We start from the raw sequence: 20188 nt of genomic DNA, 5'->3' as shown, positions 1-20188 counted from the left end.
CCAGTACATTTCAGTCTACAAATGCCTTGCCTATATACAGGCCATACAAATGACTAAACCTTTGGGAGACTAGCAGGATGGATTTGCCAGCTGCTGTGAAGTTGCAGCAGTTTCATTTAGTGGCTATGTTGTGACTAGCAAACCACTCAGTTACAAAAGGCTCACAGAAATGAAAGCCATCAGTAACCTATAGAGGACCTGGAGTTTCATCAGTTTACTGAGGATAACACCTATAAGTACCTTGTGACTGAGAATAACTTGCTTCTGCTCCAGTTCTATTGGCTTTGACGTACTGATGAGTCCAATTTGGGACTACAGGTTCTTCCACAGATGGAACAGTAATGCTGGAAGGAATGGTGGTATAGTTTGTGAGGTGGTACATTCCTTCCACTGTTCCTGCCACATTTATGTGTGCTCCATGGCGCAGTGAATCAAGATTCCCAATGCAATCCTGGGTGATGCTCCTCCTCTGAGTGATTATGGACCAGGGAGTACAAGTTGTCAGGTCAGATGTGCATTTCGTAAGAGGGTTTTAAGAACAACTTTGAATTCTATTCGCTGTACACCTTTTCACCTCTGACAATTACTGAACTCCACTGGCAGAGAGCCCGGAAAGGGATGTCTACCTGGGAATCTGGTAGATATGCAGACGTCTACCTGGAATCTGGTGTCAGATATGCAAATATCGTGGCCTCTCCAACAGGCTGACAGATGGTCATTAGAGTCTCAGTGCTGGGGATGTTGGACTGGGAGGAGACAGTAATGGATATTTGAAGATCACATTGATTGTGTTTAGGTGTGGTTGAATCTCCTGTTTAAGTATGGGAACAACTTTTCCTTGAGTTCATTCTGATGGTTTCCAGTGAATCACAGATTCTGTACTGCAATTGGGCTCATCTATATGTACATGAGGATGTACTCATTTATAGCACATCTAAAATCTCCACTTTGCTGGCTCCCAAGTTCCAGAGCACACATATGAAGTCCATGAATTCTGAGTTCTGGGTGTTCCTGCTTGCAAGTTCTAAGCAGTATTACATACAAAGTTGATTGTTTCCTTCACATACATGTTCACAATGCCAAGTAGCTTAGCTAACATTCAAAATATTACCAATGGAAGTATGTTGTTGACTCTAGTTCAGTTTATTCTCATTAACAGAATCTTTTGGAGTGTTATCATTCTAAGTGATCTTGTTTTGTGTGCTGCAATCTTTCCATTTCTATTACAGGCTATGTCTTCTTACTAACTTCCTCCTGTTCTGTTAGGAGGTGACCAACTGAAATGTAAACTCCATTTCTGATTCACCGATGAATACTTCGAGCACTTTGTTTTTTTTTTAGGTATACACTGCATTTTGCTTTTGATAGATTTCTCCCCGTTTGATAACCATGGATATCTGTTTGCAATTCAGGCTTTCAAACAATCCCAGAATCCGAACTGGAGGAGAAAACAGCAGACCATTCTCCTTCAGGAACGTCCCAGAATCCCGCACATATAAGGAAGTCAGAAACTGGTAGGTGGAAGATCACTTATGTTCTTACAGAACTTAGCAGTGTTGCATTTTCATAATGACTTTGGACTTCTGTCTTTTGTTTATTATCCTGGAATTTTGCTGTGAAGTACTTAGCTGAGGTATATGAGTAAGACCTGGATAGGGAATTCCTCTGAGATTGGCAGGTACTGTGAAGGCATGCTAAGGGTCTCTGGAGTGACTTGTACAGGCCCCAGCATCAACCAGTTGTCGATGAAGGGAAACAATGGCTTTTCTTCCTCTTTTGTGGAGCAGTCTCTCTGCTGTGTACCAGGACCAAGCAGCTGTTCCACAGTGGAAGGTTTCATCTTCTGGACAATAGAGTTTGTTGTTCAGCTTCTAGTTGTCTAATTGATAAACTTTTATTTGTGGAAAGTTTTATCTATTGTAAGCTCTTTTTTTAAAGAATGGAAATGAAGGATTCTGGTTTAGTTTGATCAGGGAACTGAAATTAATCGTTTGACCTGATCAAAGACTCTGATATCAGTGTTTACTTAAATTCTGCAGGCAGCCAGCTGATATTTAGTTATTCCACTGAACTCATGTTTCTCTTGATAGCTGAAAAATAACATGAGTCTAGTTTCATGATGGTTTTATTTCAATGAACTGTTAGCTTTGAGTAGATGGTGTTCATATCAGAATGTCAGTTCACATACAGTATAAACCATATCCTTTATATTGTTGTCAGCTTTGATATATTTGCACCTCTTTTTAAACCGACTTTTTTAAAAAGCACATTTTGTAAGCTTCTGACATTGATATAAATTATTCTCATTTTTAACAAGTCACACCATGTTGAAATTAATAACTGGGTTGTAACTAGGATAATAACTAGTTGGCGTAAGAAAGCACAGTTGGATGTTAATAAAGTCCTTTGTCCGTGTGTTAATACAGTAAATGCATCAGGTGGTGTATTTTTAGTTTGGATTTCAGGTACCTATTAGCAAATTCCTCATCTTTGTTGTAAAATGTGGTTCAACCATCATTTCCAAACTTAATTAGATGGGAGCATCAGGTTAAAAATAAATGTCTCACATAAAATACACAGCATCATTATGGGCATCAAAATCAGTTTGACATCCCTGTAGATTATAATATCCAAAATCCAACAGCTACCCCTTGGTAGGGTGAAAGTTAACTCTGTTGTTTGAGCTATTGCAGGACAGGTCCTAAAGATCCTTTGTGGAAATCTCATCATTGAAATAATTTTAGTTGCAACATCACATTAGGGCTTAAAGTGTTCTCCACATTGTTTGATTGTGTCTTAGACCCTGAGCTGTAACAACAGTAATAAAATGGGGCTGGGCAGAATGGGTGTGTGTGTGCAGTGAGTGGTGATTTACTGATTTACCTCATTTAGAACAGACCTTGTTAATCATACAAAGGTTATTTATTTGAAACAAGGAATCTATCATTGATGTAAAAATTTCATGAAGGAGGCTGGCATTCATGTCACAATATTGGCTCAGCTGATCCATTTAAGTTATTTCTACAAGGATGCTTGCTCTGCTGACACCTGGTGAGAATGTTGTACACCTCACTTCTAGGCACAAGAACAGCCATTGGGGAGATGCAATTATAAACAGATTGTCCAGTATGTTCTTCACAAATCTGACAAGAATGTCCTTCAATCCCATCCAATGTCCAACTGCATGGGCTGTCTTCACTCTGATAACCACGTGAGAGGCACTTTAACCCTTACCTGCCTATAATTTCTTGTAGTTTTTTTACTCAAGTGCCAGGTGTGTGATTTGTTCAGGTGCCTGGTAATATTAGTGCTAGCGAGGTTCAGACTGTAGTTCAACAGCTTAGTGTTATGTTACTTCTGTTTAAATGTACCATGGGTTAACAGTGAAGAATCATATTCTGGAAGAATTAGAGAAATTTATTTATAGTAATAAACAAACATGTCTTAACCCAGCCACGTGTTGGAATGTTCTAGCAATCCCGCGCATGCTCAGTGCTCTGTCCAATCATGTATTGGCACATCATTGCATGTGATATCACCACATCTTCCTTTCCTTAAAAAGAAAAAATAAATAACAACATTAACCAATAAACAAATCTATATCAGCTAACTGAAACTCTGAAGTTGGCTCTTCGCTATCTGAGCCATGACTCTTCTTGTGCTTCTGCTTTTCCTTCTTTTCTGCTTTAAGCTTTTCTTTATGTATCTGAACTAAACTTTTTGGTATACTCTCACATGCCTCCTGGTTGGAATGTGGAATTTTAGGTTAGCAGTTCACGCTATCCTCCTCAGCAATCTGCTTCCCTGCTTCTGCTTGGACTGTATCTTTCCTAATTCCTTCCACTTCCATTTGTAATGAAATACGAATCTTCTTTTCTTCATCTAATTCATTAACTGTGTAATCTCTTTTTTTATGCTGAGACTTCATCATTTCAATACAACTTCTCAATTCCTTCACTTGTGCTTTCACTTCTTCCTTATATTGTGTCCACTCTGAGCTTTAGCCTGTGATTAGACTGAATCTCATATTCTCTCAGTGTCTCTTTCATTATCGCTTGCATTGAAGCAGCCTCCTCCTCCCATTGCTTTTTCATATCATCAATTGCCTCCTGTTTGGTCGTCTCAGAAACTACAGCTACTGCTTTTATATTCTCCATGTCAGAATTTTTATAAAGTGCATCTATATAAAATTCCTCACGTTCATCTTCAATCACTGTATTTACTTGTTTCATTTCATTTTCCTTCTTTCTACTTCTATAACAGTGCAAAAAATGAGTAATCTTACCACAGTTGTAGCAAAGTTTGCCACATGTGAAACACTGATTTGGGCGATGTTCCCGCACACAGCAATCACATGACTTTTTTCTTTCAAATGCCACCTTGCTCTCTGTCAGTTCTGTCGACATATTATTATATTTCTTGATATGGTCATGCTTTTTACAGCATTTACATTGCAATTTTCAACAAAAAGCTCTTCAGCCTGCGACATTACAGTCTCAAGCTTTGCAGAGTGCGAAAGCTTTTTCAAAATTTAAATCTTGCTCTCTCAACAGCCTTTCTCTCAGAGCATTATCTCGAATGCCACAAACAAGTCTATCTTTAATGAGAGAGTCAGTGAGCAATCCAACCCCGTAGCTCTCTGCGCACGTGAAGAATTTAAATCGCTCATACGTTAAATTACGCTTAGGTATACAAAAAACTTCAAATCTGCCCATTATTGACTTTAAATTGAAATTATCTCCATCTTCAAAGACAAAATTATTGTATAACTCCACTGCATCATTCCTGATTAAATGGAGCAGGATTGCAGCTTTGGTTTTGTCCGCTTTTCTATCAGCTTGAATCGCCGATAAATACATTTCAAGCTGTTGCTTGAATATCCTCCAATTCTCAGCTACATTGCCAGATAGCTGCAATTTTGGTGGGGGGTTGTAAACCTCCATTTTACTGTTTACAATTAAGAATTTTTTCTTTTTTTTTCGATTATCTTCAATTCTTGATTCTCCCGTATTATTCTTCCAGAACCACACCTGACAACCCTTACTTCTGTTTAAACGTACAGAGGGTTAACAGTGAAGAATCATGTTCTTGAAGAATTAGAGAACTTTTATTTACAGTAATAAACAAACATGTCTTAATTCCGCCATGTGCTGGAATGTTCTAGCAATCACGTGCATGCTCAGTGCTCTGTCCAATCATGTACTGGTACATCATTGCACATGATATCACCACACTTAACAATGAGAAAAACAACAAAATTTTCAGTAGCACAGCAGTGTGACCCTCATCAACCAATCACCGCTCTGTTCACTGTTGTACTTTGCTGTATGTCCGTCACTAGAAATCTTCACACACCTTCCTCCCAATTTCACAGTCTCCTTTGGCATTATGCACTCAGTTAGAAATTATTGGTTGCATTCTTCATTTTGACAGTGCTCTTGTATATTTAAATCTACTTTAATAGAATGAGTGCTGAAATGGTATTTCATTCGGCTAAATTCTTGCTTCTGGGCTAGGAGCTGGTTTACAAATGTGATTGTATGGATAATGTTTTGGGTGCTTTTGCTCACACTGCAGATTGCTATAAATATTGACCCACAAAGAGTCACTGGACAACATTAGGAACATATAAATAAGGAGCAGGAATAGGCCATTCAAACCTCTTCCTCATTTAAAGGAATCAGTAGCTGATTTGATTGGAATCTCAGCCTCACATTCTCAACCACCCCCTTGCATCTACTAATGTAATCAAAAACTCTGCTTCCACTGCTTTTTGAGAGTTCCAGAGACTTACAAGTTGTCTCATTTCTGTATTAAATAGACAACCTAATTTTTGAACGCACCACCTCCCTTTCAGATCATGTATGTTATTATAAAGTCCCCCTCACACTGCTAAATTTCAGCAAATACATCAAGCCAATCCAGACTTGCTGCAGAAGACATCCATCTCTTCCAGGTATCAGTCTAATAAACTTTTGCTATATTGCTTCCAATATACCAACATACATAAATAAGGAGGCAAATGCTCTGCACAGTACTCTAGTTGTAATCTCTACAATACCCTATATGAATGAAGCATATCCTGCCTCTTTCTTCTATTCAGTTCCTCACGGAATCATCTGCAATATATTGTTATCATTTCCAATTAATTTTCTTTTAATTTTTCATACCATAATGGATGATTTCACATTTTATACTTCTTTTCTCTGTTCATTCACTTACCTAGCTGTACTCCTTTGAAGTCACTTCCATCTCTTCTCAATTTACTTTCCTGCTAAACTCTGCTTAATTCTTCCTAATGTGACAAACCAGCTACCCCAGGAATCAATCTGAATCACCTTCTCTGCATTCTCTCTCGCTTATGTTTATCCTTCCTTTGATTGGGAAAGCTGACTTGAGCACATAAAAATGAAAGAATCAGAATCAGGTTTACTAATGCTGATTGTATGACGTGAAATTTGTTGTTTGTGGCAACAATACTGTGCAGGGAAGCACTGCAAAGAAATTGGTGCAGGTCTTTACAAAATACCAGTAGAAGAGTAACCAGTTCAGTCATTGCAAACAGGTTATATCAACAATGTTAGTGGAACCACTGTAGGGTCAGAAGCCTCCACAGCCGTGTGCACAGTGTTCTGGATGTGGTCTCACCAGGGCCCCATGTAATTGAAACAGGACTACTCCTCACTGGTGCCATTTGCCTTCCTAATTACTTGCTGAGTCTGCAGATTGATTTTTGTAATCCAAGTACAGGGATGTCCAAGTCCCCCCAGATTTAACCTGCCATTTTGCCAAATGGATGACCTCATACTGTTCCACAGACTACATAACCTGTTACATCCCACATTTCTTGTCCCCACAGTAATAGTGTCCCATATACCCCTATCTCTAAGGTAACCATGACCCACACACACACCTACCCCCACAGCAACCATGTCCCACTCACTCCTGTAGCCCCAGTAACCATATCTCAAGCACCCCCTGTTCCTATGGTAACCATGTCATGCCAACCCCTGTCCCCATGGTAACCACATTACACAGGCTTGTGTCCCCACAATAACTGTGTCCCATGTACTCATGTCCCACTATAACAGTGTCCCACACATTCCTGTACCCACAGTAACCATGTCCCCCAACATATCATCACCATAATAAATGCATCAGACATACACCTGTCCCCAGGGTAACCATATCCCAGTGGTAACTGCACTCCTTTTCCCAGGGTTGCAATGTCCCACGTTTTGTGTGTATACGTGTTCTTAAGTGTGTCAGAGCAATCCAACAGCTGGCTTGCCTGGCTTAGCTCCAAGTAATGAGCTTCCGTAATTGCTCTTTATCACTGGATTGCTTCAGGACTGGTTTAATGGAATTAAGAGCATGACCTTGAAGCACAGCAGCCTTGGTCTTTTGTCCCACTGAAGTATGTGCTTTCTCCATGAGGAATTGATTACTGTATCAATATTAATTCCACTTATATTTCACTTCAGTTGGTGCCTTATGAGACAACACTGTTTCAAACAGAATTCACACAGAAAAACACCAAAACCTTTTTCAGCTGTAGCTTTTGAAATTAATTCTGCTCACTGAATGCATTTCACTCTAAAATCCAGTTAAGGTGCCTGTATTGTCTCATAAAGAAGGTGGGGAATCCACACAATTACAGTAATGATCCTGAAGCTTCTTGGACATTGATGGCCGTGATTTAGGAGCACGTCACAGTCATGTAACAACGATACAGTGAAGTTCAACCAACACACACAAAATGCTGGGCGAACACAGCAGGCCAGGCAGTGAAAGATGGCAGCAAAAATCTGACTCAACATTCCCTCTGCCAGGAAAAAAAAGCTTCCTGAAATAATTTTGCAAGTCTGTATCCCTTAAAATTGATATGACAGTCCTCCAGATGTCCAAAAAGCAGTATCATTAAATATCTTCCCTCAGTGTCCTCCATTGCATCCTCAAGTCCCTGATAGCATTGGAAAAGGTCCAGAAGAGATTCATGATAGTGATGTCAGAAATGAAAGGGTTAATATATGAGGAGCATTTGATGGCTCTGGACCTGAACTTGCTAGAATTTTAGAAGAATGGGGGGGATCTCAGTGAAACCTACAGAATATTGAAAGACCTAGATAGAGTGACTGTGGAGAGGATGTTTCTTATAGTGAGCGAGTCTAGGACTAGAGGGCACAGCCTCAGAGTAGAGAGATGTCCATTTAGAACAGAGATAAGCAGACACCAGAGGGTAATGAATCTCGGAATTCATTGCCACAGGTGACTATGGAGGCCAGGCCCTTAAGTATAATTATTCTTGTATAATGTATAAAGTATAATGGTTCTTGATTAGTCAGGGTGTCAAAAGTTACAGCGAGAAGGCAGGAGAAAGTTGCTGAAAGGGATAATAAACCAGCCATGATGGAATGGTGGAGCAGACTTGATGGGCCAAATGGCCTAATTCTGCTCCTCTGGCTCATGGCCTTATTTCCCTGCTCCTCCTTCCTCTCATCAGTGGACTAACGGGGAGGACCCAACACTGGGTACCAGGCAGTGACTGCCACCCAGAGTGTTCTTGGCTGTGGAGAAGGAATAGCAGCCAATGTTCCTGCTGTCACTACATATTCAGCGATGCCCTGCAATAATGCTTGTGTTTAGATTTCTCCCAGTCATGAAGTATATTCCAGATCAAGGGTGCTGGGTTTTAGAACTGACATGAAGGTGCATGATTATGGGCAGAGAAGTATTGAAATGCAGTGTAATCAAATCTAATGCTGCTGATGGCTGACATCACATAGAGTCCCTCCACAGGTGAGGAGCTAGTACTAACAAAGAACAGAATTTGCATAAAGAACTTATCATGTACTTGGACCCTGATTTCAAGGTCGGGATGTTCAGAAGGGTCAGTGGGGGGTGGGGGGGAGGTGCGGATTCAGTCAGTGGGTGCTGGAGAGAATGATGTCCGCTGATCATTCACTCTGTTGACAGTATGAGTGATATGCATTCCTTCCAAGATCAGGAGCATTTAAGGCTCAACCACAGTTCAATGAGGGGTGGTGTTGTCTCTGAACTGGATGTCTGTTGGCTCTGCCAGGCACACAATGAAGATAGACATTACCAGCATGCCACTGTCAGAAGAAACTGTTCTTTGCATGAAGTCCAATTTGTTATCTCAGGTTATAGATGATCCACCAACACTGTTCAATTCATTGTTCTGCAAATAACATTTACCTTTCTATTACTGAAAGGGATTATCTCAACAAGCCTACAGATAAAAAAGTGATACAACTGTCTGCAACTTTATTTTAAGCCTACTGGGTAGGCTGTAAGGTGGTTTGGATCTGAGGGGGATGCTAAATCAGATTCTCTATTTTAATGTTGCGCAATCTGGGTGTCTCATCCTTTCCTCTTTATTTCTACCTGTAGACCTTGGCTCTCTACCAAAGTAAAATCAATTATCAATATAAACTGCTTTGTTTCTGAATTCTTTGATAAGTGTTAAAAGAATTTCTAAATAGTACTTCAAATATTTTTTTCAAAACTACTTGCAAATTTCTGTAAAGTGTCATTTGTTTAACTGGACAGCCTTAGAACTTTACAAATTCCATAATTCATAATGATCAGTATGAAGGCATGAGCAGTGATCTCTCTTCACTGTGCCTGAAGTTAGCCCATAAGATGTAGGAGCAGAATTAGACCATTTGGCCCATCGAGTCTGCTCCACCATTTCATCATGGCTGATCCATTTCCTTCTGGCCCTAATCTCCTCCTTTCTCCCTGCAATCCGTCATGCCCTGACTATTCTACTCCTCTTGACATTTATTTCAAATTGTTTGCATTTGCCTTCCTCCCACTGACTCAACCTGCAAATTAACATTAACGGCATCCTGCGTGTTGGGAATCGTCCCAACTCACTTTGCCCTCAGATATTTGAATTTTCTCTCCATTTAGAAAATAGTCTCTGCTTTTATTTCTCTGATCAAAGTGCATGACCATACACTTCCAGACACTGTATTCCATCTGCCACTTACTTGCCCATTCTCCTAATCTGTCTAAGTCTTTCTGTAGCCTCTCTTCTTCCTCAACACTACCTGCCCTTCCACCTATCTTCATATCATCTGCAAATTTGGCCACAAAGCCATCAATTCTGTCATCCAAATCATTGACATTTAACATAAAAAGAAGCAGTCCCTGTAGAACACTACTAGTCACCGGTAGCCAACCAGAAAAGACTCCCTTTTTTTCCACTCTTTGCTGGCTGCCAATCAGCCAGTACTCAATCCATGCTAGTATCTTTCCTGTAATACCATGGGCTCTTAATTTGTTAAGCCGCCTTATGTGTAGTGCCTCGTCAAAGGCCTTTTTCTAATGAATTGATTTCATTTTTTTCCACCAACAAAGCCACCCCACCTTTCCTGCCAACCTTCCTGTCCTTTCAATAAGTGTGCATCCTTGAATATTCTCCCGGCTATAATCTTCTTTCAGCCACAATTCAGTGAAGCCCATGATGTTATACGTGCCACTCTGTAACTGTGCTACAAGTTCTCAGAAATTGGACAGCAACCTCTGCTGCTGCACTGTTGAATCCAGAATTTGCTGTAGAAATGGCTCCTAGTGCAGCTTTCTTTATAATGTTTCATTTGATGGATAAGCTGGCCATTCCCATTTTATAAATGATGCTCTTTTTTTACGTGTCTCTCCAGAAGCAATGTCAGGAATCATCTGTCATGCACAGATATCAAATTAAAAGAAATCCTCCCCACCCCCGTCTTCCTTTAGAATATTAACCCTTGTTTGGCATGGGAAGTGTTGAGTTGAGAAGGTAAAGGTTAAAATGTATTATCACCCCCCATAACCTACCCCCATTGCTGGATGGTGCTCTTGGAGGGGGTGAGTTGGCATCACTATCAGTCTGTAACTACCCAACAATACTGACTGAGTTGCCTAAGGTGTGAGTATCTAATCATTCCTGACCATTCATCCTGCAGGAAGTAAGTCAGACAATAGTGCACATTGATGGGGATACTTTGCTGTTCTATTCTGAACATCACTTAATACTCTTTGTACTAGGCCTCAGCTATGCAACTAAGGAGCAAGATCTGAGAAACTTGTTTTGTAAATGCCAGTAGGAGGAAGCACAGGCTGAGGGAGTGATTTCCCCAGCTTTGGCAATGAGTCATGTCAGGCCTTTTCATGTGGTCATGATGCTGGTGCAAATATAGAAACTAATCCTCTGAAGATAGGGTTTCTGTGGAATTTAGTTCTTCAGAGCTGTCAGCCTTCTCTCCCTAAGTTTTCAATGCTAAGATCAATTGATGTTAGAGCATTGGTCAACAAAGGGGTAGGAGGAACAGGCAGGAAAGTAATTTGAGATAGAATCTCACCATGATCTTAGGAAGCGCAGAGATGTCAGAGGACTTGTTTAGTTTTGTCCCCTGTAGATGGAGATATCTGGTCTACAGGTTCTTTGCTGCACACAGCCATAACATAGCACTGTATTCTTCTTAATGAAGAAGAGGAAAAACAATGAGGAGGAGTTTACCTCAGGACTGAGATGGGGACTGAGAACAGACCTCAGTCACTCATTACAACGAGACTAAGAACACAATGCTGGAGATACCTGGCATGTCAGGACCATCTGGATAGAGTAAAGCAGGGTTAGCAAATGGGATCCTCAAAGTCAGGCTTGCCCTGGGATGATCGCAAATGACATTCTGGGCCCACTGGAAATTTTGAAGTCATGTTAGCCCTTGTCTTCCATAGGAAGTAAAGCAAATGTAATCTGGGAAAAATTATCTAGGGTGGGGCCTGCAGAAACTAATTGGGTTAGCTCTGTTCTAACTGCCATCAATTTCTATCCAGATATGTACAGGAGAATACAGCAAGTTACCCATTCAAGTGAGAACGCCAGTTGCCCAAGGCAGTATGTTTAATTAACTGCCTGCGTGGTCATTGAATGGTGCAACACAGAAAGAGGCCCTCAGTACATCACCATCAGATGCTCTCCAGATTTGCTGCAGGAAGTTCCTGTCATTAGTTTTGATTTCCACACCAAGGGCTGGAGAAGTCCAGAGAAAGAATGAGTTGTGATGGGATTCTAAACTGAAAGAGGCCAAGCTGTTGGTGAGAGACAATGTGAATGCCAAGTTTTGCTGAATTGTTCACTGAATGTGGAAATGGCAACATCTTGCGTTAACACTGTGCTTTTAAGTAACTCTAAAACTTTGCTTTTACAGATTGATTTCTGAAACTCCTCACAATGCCAAATAAAGTAACAAGTTGTAGAGTTGTTGAAAGCCGATTTATTTAATTCAGAGAAGGATGTACTTGAACAAGCAAGTGGTTGAGCAGTATCAAAGTAACTTTCAAATAATCTGCAAGTGGCACAATGACACAACCAGAAGGGTCACTGCATCATAATGCCTGAGTCCTGGATTCAATCCTGACCTTGGATACTCAGATGTTGAGCTTGCATGTTCTCCCTGTGGCTAAATGGGTTTCCACCCACATCCTAAAGATGTGTGTGTCTATTATGTTAGTGGTAGAATCTGGGAGGAATGATTGAATTGTGGGGAGCATTAAAAAAAACTGGGAACTAGGAGATTAACATAGAGTCGCTATAAATAGGTGGTTGATGGTTAGTATGGACTCGATGGGCTGGAAGTCCACACTAATAAATTTTACTTTGTACTTTGACCTGTTTCTGTGCTTTATCTATCTATATATAGATAAAAACACATCTGATCTGCAATATAGCATGTAGGAAAACTCACCAGATGAATATCTACGGAGAGCTATTTTTTTGTTTTGATGCTCTCTAAGTGTATACAAAAAAAATTCCAGGCAGTTGTGGTGTTCCATTTTATATTTTTGAGCTTCATACTTCCCAGAAAGATCTGTAAGATCTACATGAAATATTTACTGGCAGCCAGCTTTTAGGTGGTTAATTAACTATTTAAAAACTGGTTTAGTACGAATCTATTTGAAAGGGTAGATTGTGATCACTAGATTACCATTTCAGTGAATAGAAACCACTTGAAGGAAGATTTAAATTCTTCAGTGGTCCATTTATTTGCTTTCTTGGCTGCAGAAATCAATGAGATTACACATTCCTGCATTGTAAATTCCACTTGTAAAGTCAACTCAACTTCAACCAGAACTGTCCCAGGTTATTGTCCCTGTTGATAAGAACTTTTTTTGCTTTTTTAATATATAACATTAAATACCAGCTACAGCTCAGTGAACTGATGTTTTTAATGTAGCAAATGGCACCCTAGAGAAATGCTCTTGTATCCATTTGTTAAATGATTATATTTACCTTTTCATTCACCAACTATGCTGTTTTTACAAGGACCATAACCATTTGTAAATATATTTTTCTGTGTTTCCTGTTAGCATGACTATTGTTGAGCATGACTCTTATTACTGTGAGAATGGTGTGGTTAACTGCCAACAGTATGGACCTGGTAAAGGGAGTGGACAGGTTGATGAGAATGGACTAGTTAGAATGCAATGTGATGAGAGATGTTTGATTAGTAAATTAGAGAATAATATTTTCCCAAACTAATAAAAGTTCCCTCTTGTGGGTCAAAGGATACACACAAAGCTGGAGGAGAACAACCAATTTGAAGTAAGTTGTTAGGCTGCTGGAGATTGCAGAGCAAGAGAAAAGTGAGAGGAAGAAGGGATTTAAAGGATGGTAGTTATACATTGTGATTTCCTCATGCCTTCAACGCTGATTATGAGGGCTGGGTGCGTTTGAGTACAAGACTGAGTTTGTGGTTACAGACCATGGAAAATGGGAGATTAGTTTGGTAAGATTGGAATGGTCAGTTATGAAGAAGCAGGTGTGACTGAGAGCTTCAGCAAAAAGTGAAGTGAAGGTAGGGAAAGCACACAGAGGCTGGATGCTTAGACTGGTCCCAGTCAGGATACTAATATCACAGGAGCCATGCCGTAGACTGTACTCAGTGAAACACTACCCCAGCTGATCAGAATGCAATGGTTTTTCCTCACAGATACCTTCATCCAACATACCCAAGGGCAAGTAGTCCCTATGTCTGGTAGTGAATCGAACTGTCCCACTTTGTGTACTGCCCGTAGTTCCATGAATATTTATATTTCTTACGCCCAGTGCTCCGTACGTGAAAATAGCACAGTGCACATTTTGTCAGATTTTTTTGGCTTGTCATTGGTCTTTGTGGCATTAGCAAACAGAGAGGGCTTGTTAATTTCTCCACCACGTGGGAAAGGAGTGAGTCTTCCGTTAGTACGTGGTTACAATTCCCTTGAACCAGTTGGGAGTTTGATGTATTAGTGCCAGTTGGCTGTATGTGAATGCATAGAAAGTTGTGACATTGTGGCAGTATATATGCAGAATAATGCAAGGGGCAAAGGTGTTGGTGTCCTTCATTGAAGGAGTGAATCACTCAGGACTGGGTGTAAGTGCACAAGTCATTGGAAATGGCAGGGTAAGTTGAGAAAATGTAAATAAGATTTGCACAATTCTGGCCTTTCTCAGTAGGGTTATGGGAATGAGAATTTTTAAAAACTGCAGATGCTGGAAATCTCAAATAGTAATAGAAAATGCTGGAACCCCTCAGTGTATCAGGCAGCATCTGTGGAAAGGGATGTAGATTTGAAATGTTAATTTTCTTTCTCCTTTCACAGATACTGCCTAACCAGCTGAGTACTTACAGCAATTTCCGTTTTTATTTTAAAATGGAAAAGTTATGTTGAACTTATAAAACACTGTTCAACCAGAGTGTTGTGCCAAAAATTCTGGTGTCACATTTAAGGAAGGACTGAGGGCATCAGAGTACACAGTTAATGGGATGAGGTACATTGGTTACAAGGATAGATTATTTGGTTTTTAGAGAGCGAATATCTGATAGATGGTTATAAAAGCAAGAGAGGATGCTTGGAGGCTGGCCCTGTTGGTGGACAGGTCAAGTACTCGGAGAACAAAGAAGAAGCAATTTATGAGACACATGGGGGAAATTCTTTTACAGAGGGTGTGCATTTGGAATGCACAGCCTGTCAATCTGATCAAAACCCCCCTACCATTGAACACATTTATAAGGTTATAAGGTACACTGCCACAGCAAAGCAGCATCCATCATCAAGGACACCCCCCCCCCCCCGCCCCACACACACACACACACACACAATCTAGGCCATGTTGTCCTCTCACTGCTGCCATCAGAAAGGAGGTGCGAAAGCCTTGGGTCTCACACCACTAGGTTCAGGAACAGTTAAGAACCTTCAACCATCAGGCTTCTGAACCAGCATGGATAATTTCACTGAGCTCTACTCTGAACTGATTCAACAATCTATGGACACACTTTCAAGGACTCTGCAACTCACATTCTTAGTGTTATTGCAACACACAAAATGCTGGTGGAACACAGCAGGCCAGGCAGCATCTATAGGAAGAAGCACTGTCTTTCATCAATAGGAAGTAGTTCCTCGTGTTCTCAGTATTATTTATTGTTTGTTTATTTATTTTATTTTTGCCAGTTTGTCATCTTTTGCACATCAGTTGTTTTATCAGTTTTTGTGTAGTTTTTCATTCATTCTGTTGTATTTCTCTGTTCTACTGTGAATGCCTGCAAGAAAATGAATCTCAAGATAGTATAAGGTGATGTATATATATTTTGATAATAAATGTATTTTGAACTTTGAAGACAGATTCCTTCAAATAGGAACTGGATAGTTATCTAATACAGAAACATTTGCAAGGCTATGAAGAAAGGGCCATTTGATGGAATTTATGACAGAGAGCTGACACAGACAGAGGCGTAAAGGCCTCTATATGTGCTTTAACTATTCTATGTTTGTATGAAATCATGTTTTATCTATAGTGTAGAGCACATAAGCCTAGTCTATTTGATCCACTGCATAGCAACCCTTTTCCATCTGCCACCCCAAAACTCAGAATTAATAAGACCTAGAAGCAGAATTAGGCCATTCAGCCCATCAAGTCTGTTCTGCCATTCCATTGTGGCAGATTTATTATCCCTCACAACTGCAATATCCTGCCTTCTCCCCATAACCTTTGATGTCCTAATTAATGACCTATCAACCTCCAACTTAAATATACAGAATGACTTCACCCAATCTGGCTAAAGAAATTTTTCTCACTGTGTTCTAAAATGGATGGCCCTAAGTTCTAAGGCTGTGTCTTCTGGTTTTGGACCCACCCAGCATAGGAAACATCCTCTCTACATCCACTCTATCAAGACCTTTCAATATTCGATAGATTTGAATGTGATCCATTCTCATTCTTCTAACCTCCAGCGAGTAATAGCCCAGAGCCATCATCAGTCGCTCCTCATATGTTAATCCTTTCATTGCTGAGATCATTTATGTGAACCTACTCTGGATTTTCTCCAACGCTAGCACATCCTTTCTTAGTTAAGGGGCCCAAAACTGCTCACAAGACTCCAAGTGTGGTGTGACCAATGCCTTGTAAAGCCTTGGCATTACATTCTTGCTTTTGTATTCTAGTCCTCTCGAAATGAATGGTAAAAATTGCATTTGCTTTCCTTACCACCAACTCAACCTGCAGGGAATCCTGCTTGACAACTCCCAAGTCCCTTTGCACCTCTGATTTTTGAATTTTCTCCCAACTTACAAAGTCATCTACCTCTTTATTCTTCCTGCCAAAGTGCATGACTAAGCACTTCCATACATTATATTCCACCTGCCACTTCTTTGCCCATTCCCTCAATTTGTCTAAGTCCTTCTGCAGACACCCTGATCCCTCAACACTACCTGCCCTTCCACCTTTCTTTGTATCATCTGCCAACTTGGCCACAAAGCCATCAATTCCTTCATCCAAATCATTAGCATGCAATGTGAAAAGAAATTGTTCCAGTACCAACCCCAGCGGCACACCACTAGTTACCAGCTGTCAACCAGAAAAGGCCACCTTTATTCCCACTCTTTGCCTCCTGCCAATCAGCCAATCTTCTATCCCTTTGTGGTGCCTTTCTCATAATACATGGGCTCTTATTTTATTAAGCATCCTCATGTGTAGCAGCTTGTCAGAGGCCTTCTTAATATCCAAATAAACAACATACACTAACTCTCCTTTGACTATCCTGTCTGATAGTTCCTCAAAGAATTCAAATAGATTTGTCAAGCAAGATTTCCCCTTTAAAAAACCATGCTGATTGGCCTATTTTTCATGTGCCTCCAAGTACTCTGGGACCTCATCTTTAATAATAGACTCCATTATTTTTCCAACCACTGAAGTCAGGCAAGCGGGCCTATGATTTCCTTTCTTCTGTCTCCCTTCCTCCTTGAAGATTGGAGTGATATTTGCAATCTTCCAGTCCTCGGGAACCATCCAGAATCTAATGATTCTTGAAATATCATTACTAATGCCTCCAGCATCTCTTCAGCTACCCCTTCAGATCCCTGGGGTGTAGTCCAGGTGACTTATCTACCTTCAGACTTTTCAGCTTTCCAAGCACTTTATTCTTAGTAACAGCAACGGTATTCACTTCTGCCTGACATTCTTGCATTTCGGCATTCTGCTAGAATCTTCCACGGTGAAGACAGATGCAAAATGCTCTTAAGTTCTTCAGCCATTTCTTTCTCCCACATTACTACCTCCAGTGTTGTTTCTCAGTGGTCCAATATCCACTTTCATCTCTCTTTTATTACTTGTATACCTGAAAATACTTTTTGTGTCCTCTTTATATTATTGGATAGTATTCTTCCATGTTTTTTGGCTTTTTAGTTGCCATCTGTTAATTTTTAAAGCTTCCCAATCCTCTACCTTCCCACTAATTTTAGCTGTATTATAATCTACTGAACCTTCACTAAACTCCCTCCACTCCTTTACTAAAAGTTCTAGTTCAGGGATCCAGACCCGTGCAGACAATTTCACAGAGGTTCTCAGCTTCCCCCTATGTATTTGGTGTAAGACATCTCTACTTTTGTGGTCAAAATCTCTTGCAATTATTTGCTGAATTTGGATATGAACTTTCAGGGCTATCCATATCCAACTGAAAGACAATTCCTTTCTCTTCTCAGTGTTTTAAAAATTATATCACCTGTTCTGTACTTTTTTTCTGTCAAAGTGGATGTCCTGTCATTTCTCCATTTCATATTTCATCTTTCTTTGCTCATTCATCTAGCCTCTCTTCACCCACTAAAATGATCTACATTCACTATAGCCACATTGTTTACTAAGTTTGTAAATATCTACAAACTTGGATATATTATACTTAATCTTCTCAGTAAACTATTGCAATGGGTCGTGAACAGTTGAGGCCCCAGCAGTGATTCCCACTGGTCTCGGTCTCCCAACTTGAAAAGGGCCATTCATTCCTATTCATCATTTTCTTCCATTCACCAATTCTCATGCAAGTCCAGTGTAATACGTTCAATACGACATGCTATAACTTCATTTAATAATTGACACTTAATCAAAAGCATTCTGAAATTCCACTCCTCAACTGCTTTGCCAATATCTTTTCTGTTATTTGCAGTTTTAAAAAGTTTTGACAGATTTGTCAAACGTGATTTCCCTTTTATAAATGCACGATCATTATTTGTCTGCCTTCTTAAACATTTTCTTGCAGGCAATTACAAGAACTACAAGAAACACAATAGAATCAATGGAAGACCCCCACCCCCAATAGCACAGGTAACAACCAATGTGCAAAGCAAACAATAGACTCTGCAAATACAAAGAGCAAGAGTAAAAATATAACTAATAACAATAAATAAATAAGCAATGAATATTGAGAAAATGAGATGAAGAGTCCTTGAAAGTAAGTCCATAGGTTGTGGGAACAGTTCAGTGATGGGGCGAGTGAAGTTATCCCTTCTGGTTCAAAAGCCTTATGGTTGATGGGTAGTAACTGTTTCTGAACCTGGTGGTGTGAATCCTGAGGCTCCTTTACCTTCTTTCTGATGGCAGCAGTGAGAAGAGTGCATGGCCTAACTGGTAGGGTCCTTGATGACAGATGGTGTTTTCCTGCAACAGTACTCCATGTACATGTGCTCAATGGTGGGGAGGCCTTTACCCATGATGGACTGGGTCATATCTACTTCTTTTTTTCAGGTTTTTCCAGAAATTGCTAATATTGATTGTTGTTGTGGCACCCCTCAGCCAGATTTTCAACCTCCCTTCTTTATGCTGATTCGTCACCAACTTTGATTTGGCCAACGACAGAGGAGTCATCAGCAAACTTAACATATGGCAGAGGAGCTATACTAGGCCTCACAGCCATAAGAATAAAATGAACAGAGTAGTGGGGTAAGCACACAGCCTTGTGGTGCATCTGTGCTGAGGGAGATTGTGGAGCAGATCTGGTCTATACTTCCCTCCCTTCTCTCTCTCCCTCATGGTGAGGTTATGCTTGGAACATTCCTGAGAGAATCGTTCTGGAACCCATGGGATTTTGCAGTTTTGCCAACCAGTACATTTATATTCTCACAACTACCTCCTTTAAAACTCATGTTTTAAATAAAACTTTAGTGGTTTGTGAATCTTTTCCTTTAGAAACTATTGCAACATATCTTTTTCTTGCTCAATTACCAAACCTTGTATTCCACTCTCTTCTTCCTGCATTTTTTTTAACTAAATTTTGACCATTTCCCAATGCTTTTTGGCAATATTATCGGCCTTTCTCATTGATCTTATGCTACCTACAACATCTCATGATAGCCACTGTTTGTCCACTCCATTTACCTTAAGGGAATATTACTCTTAAACCACATACATCCTTTAAGTGTTCACCATTGCCAGTTTACCATCATAACTTTTAATATATTTTCCCTATCTACCATGGCCAACTTGTGCCTTATCCTTTCATAATTTTCTTATTAAGGTTTCTTTCTTTCTTTTTCAATCTTTTTATTGATTTTCATATATACACAAAAAAAAATAACATAGTAATAAGTAAGTTGTGAATACAATATTATTAAGGTTTAACATTCTGATTTCAACTTAAATGTTTTCAGTCTTTTTATGAAAATTCTCAAAATCTTGATCACTGTTACTTAAAGACTACTTAACAACCAGATAGTGAATTATCTTATTGGTATCATACTTTACTATTACTTTAGAACTATTTGTTGATAGTTCTCTTTCATATGAAGGCTTTCAGTTCAACACATTAAACAACACACAGCACAGTGAGGATTGTGTCTATTATTAATCTTAAAGTGTGCATCTGTT

At 39.9% G+C, this 20188-nt stretch overlaps 1 protein-coding gene across 5 annotated transcripts in view; it reads left to right on the top strand.

Moving 5' to 3' along the window:
• bbs9 (Bardet-Biedl syndrome 9) overlaps window positions 1-20188 on the top strand; it is a 396619-nt gene that overhangs the window by 303856 nt on the left and 72575 nt on the right. For 4 of the 5 annotated variants that reach the window (XM_059973612.1, XM_059973581.1, XM_059973585.1 and 1 more), the window contains 2 exons: window positions 1413-1514; window positions 18585-18649. In XM_059973612.1, the coding sequence (XP_059829595.1) occupies window positions 1413-1514; window positions 18585-18649 (167 nt within the window). The remainder of the gene's footprint in view (window positions 1-1412; window positions 1515-18584; window positions 18650-20188) is intronic. The other variant, XM_059973602.1, reaches the window with a different exon arrangement.

Source organism: Hypanus sabinus, chromosome 1 (assembly GCF_030144855.1).
Source record: "Hypanus sabinus isolate sHypSab1 chromosome 1, sHypSab1.hap1, whole genome shotgun sequence".
Taxonomy (NCBI): Eukaryota; Metazoa; Chordata; class Chondrichthyes; order Myliobatiformes; family Dasyatidae; genus Hypanus; species Hypanus sabinus.
This window is presented reverse-complemented; position numbering and strand designations above follow the sequence as displayed.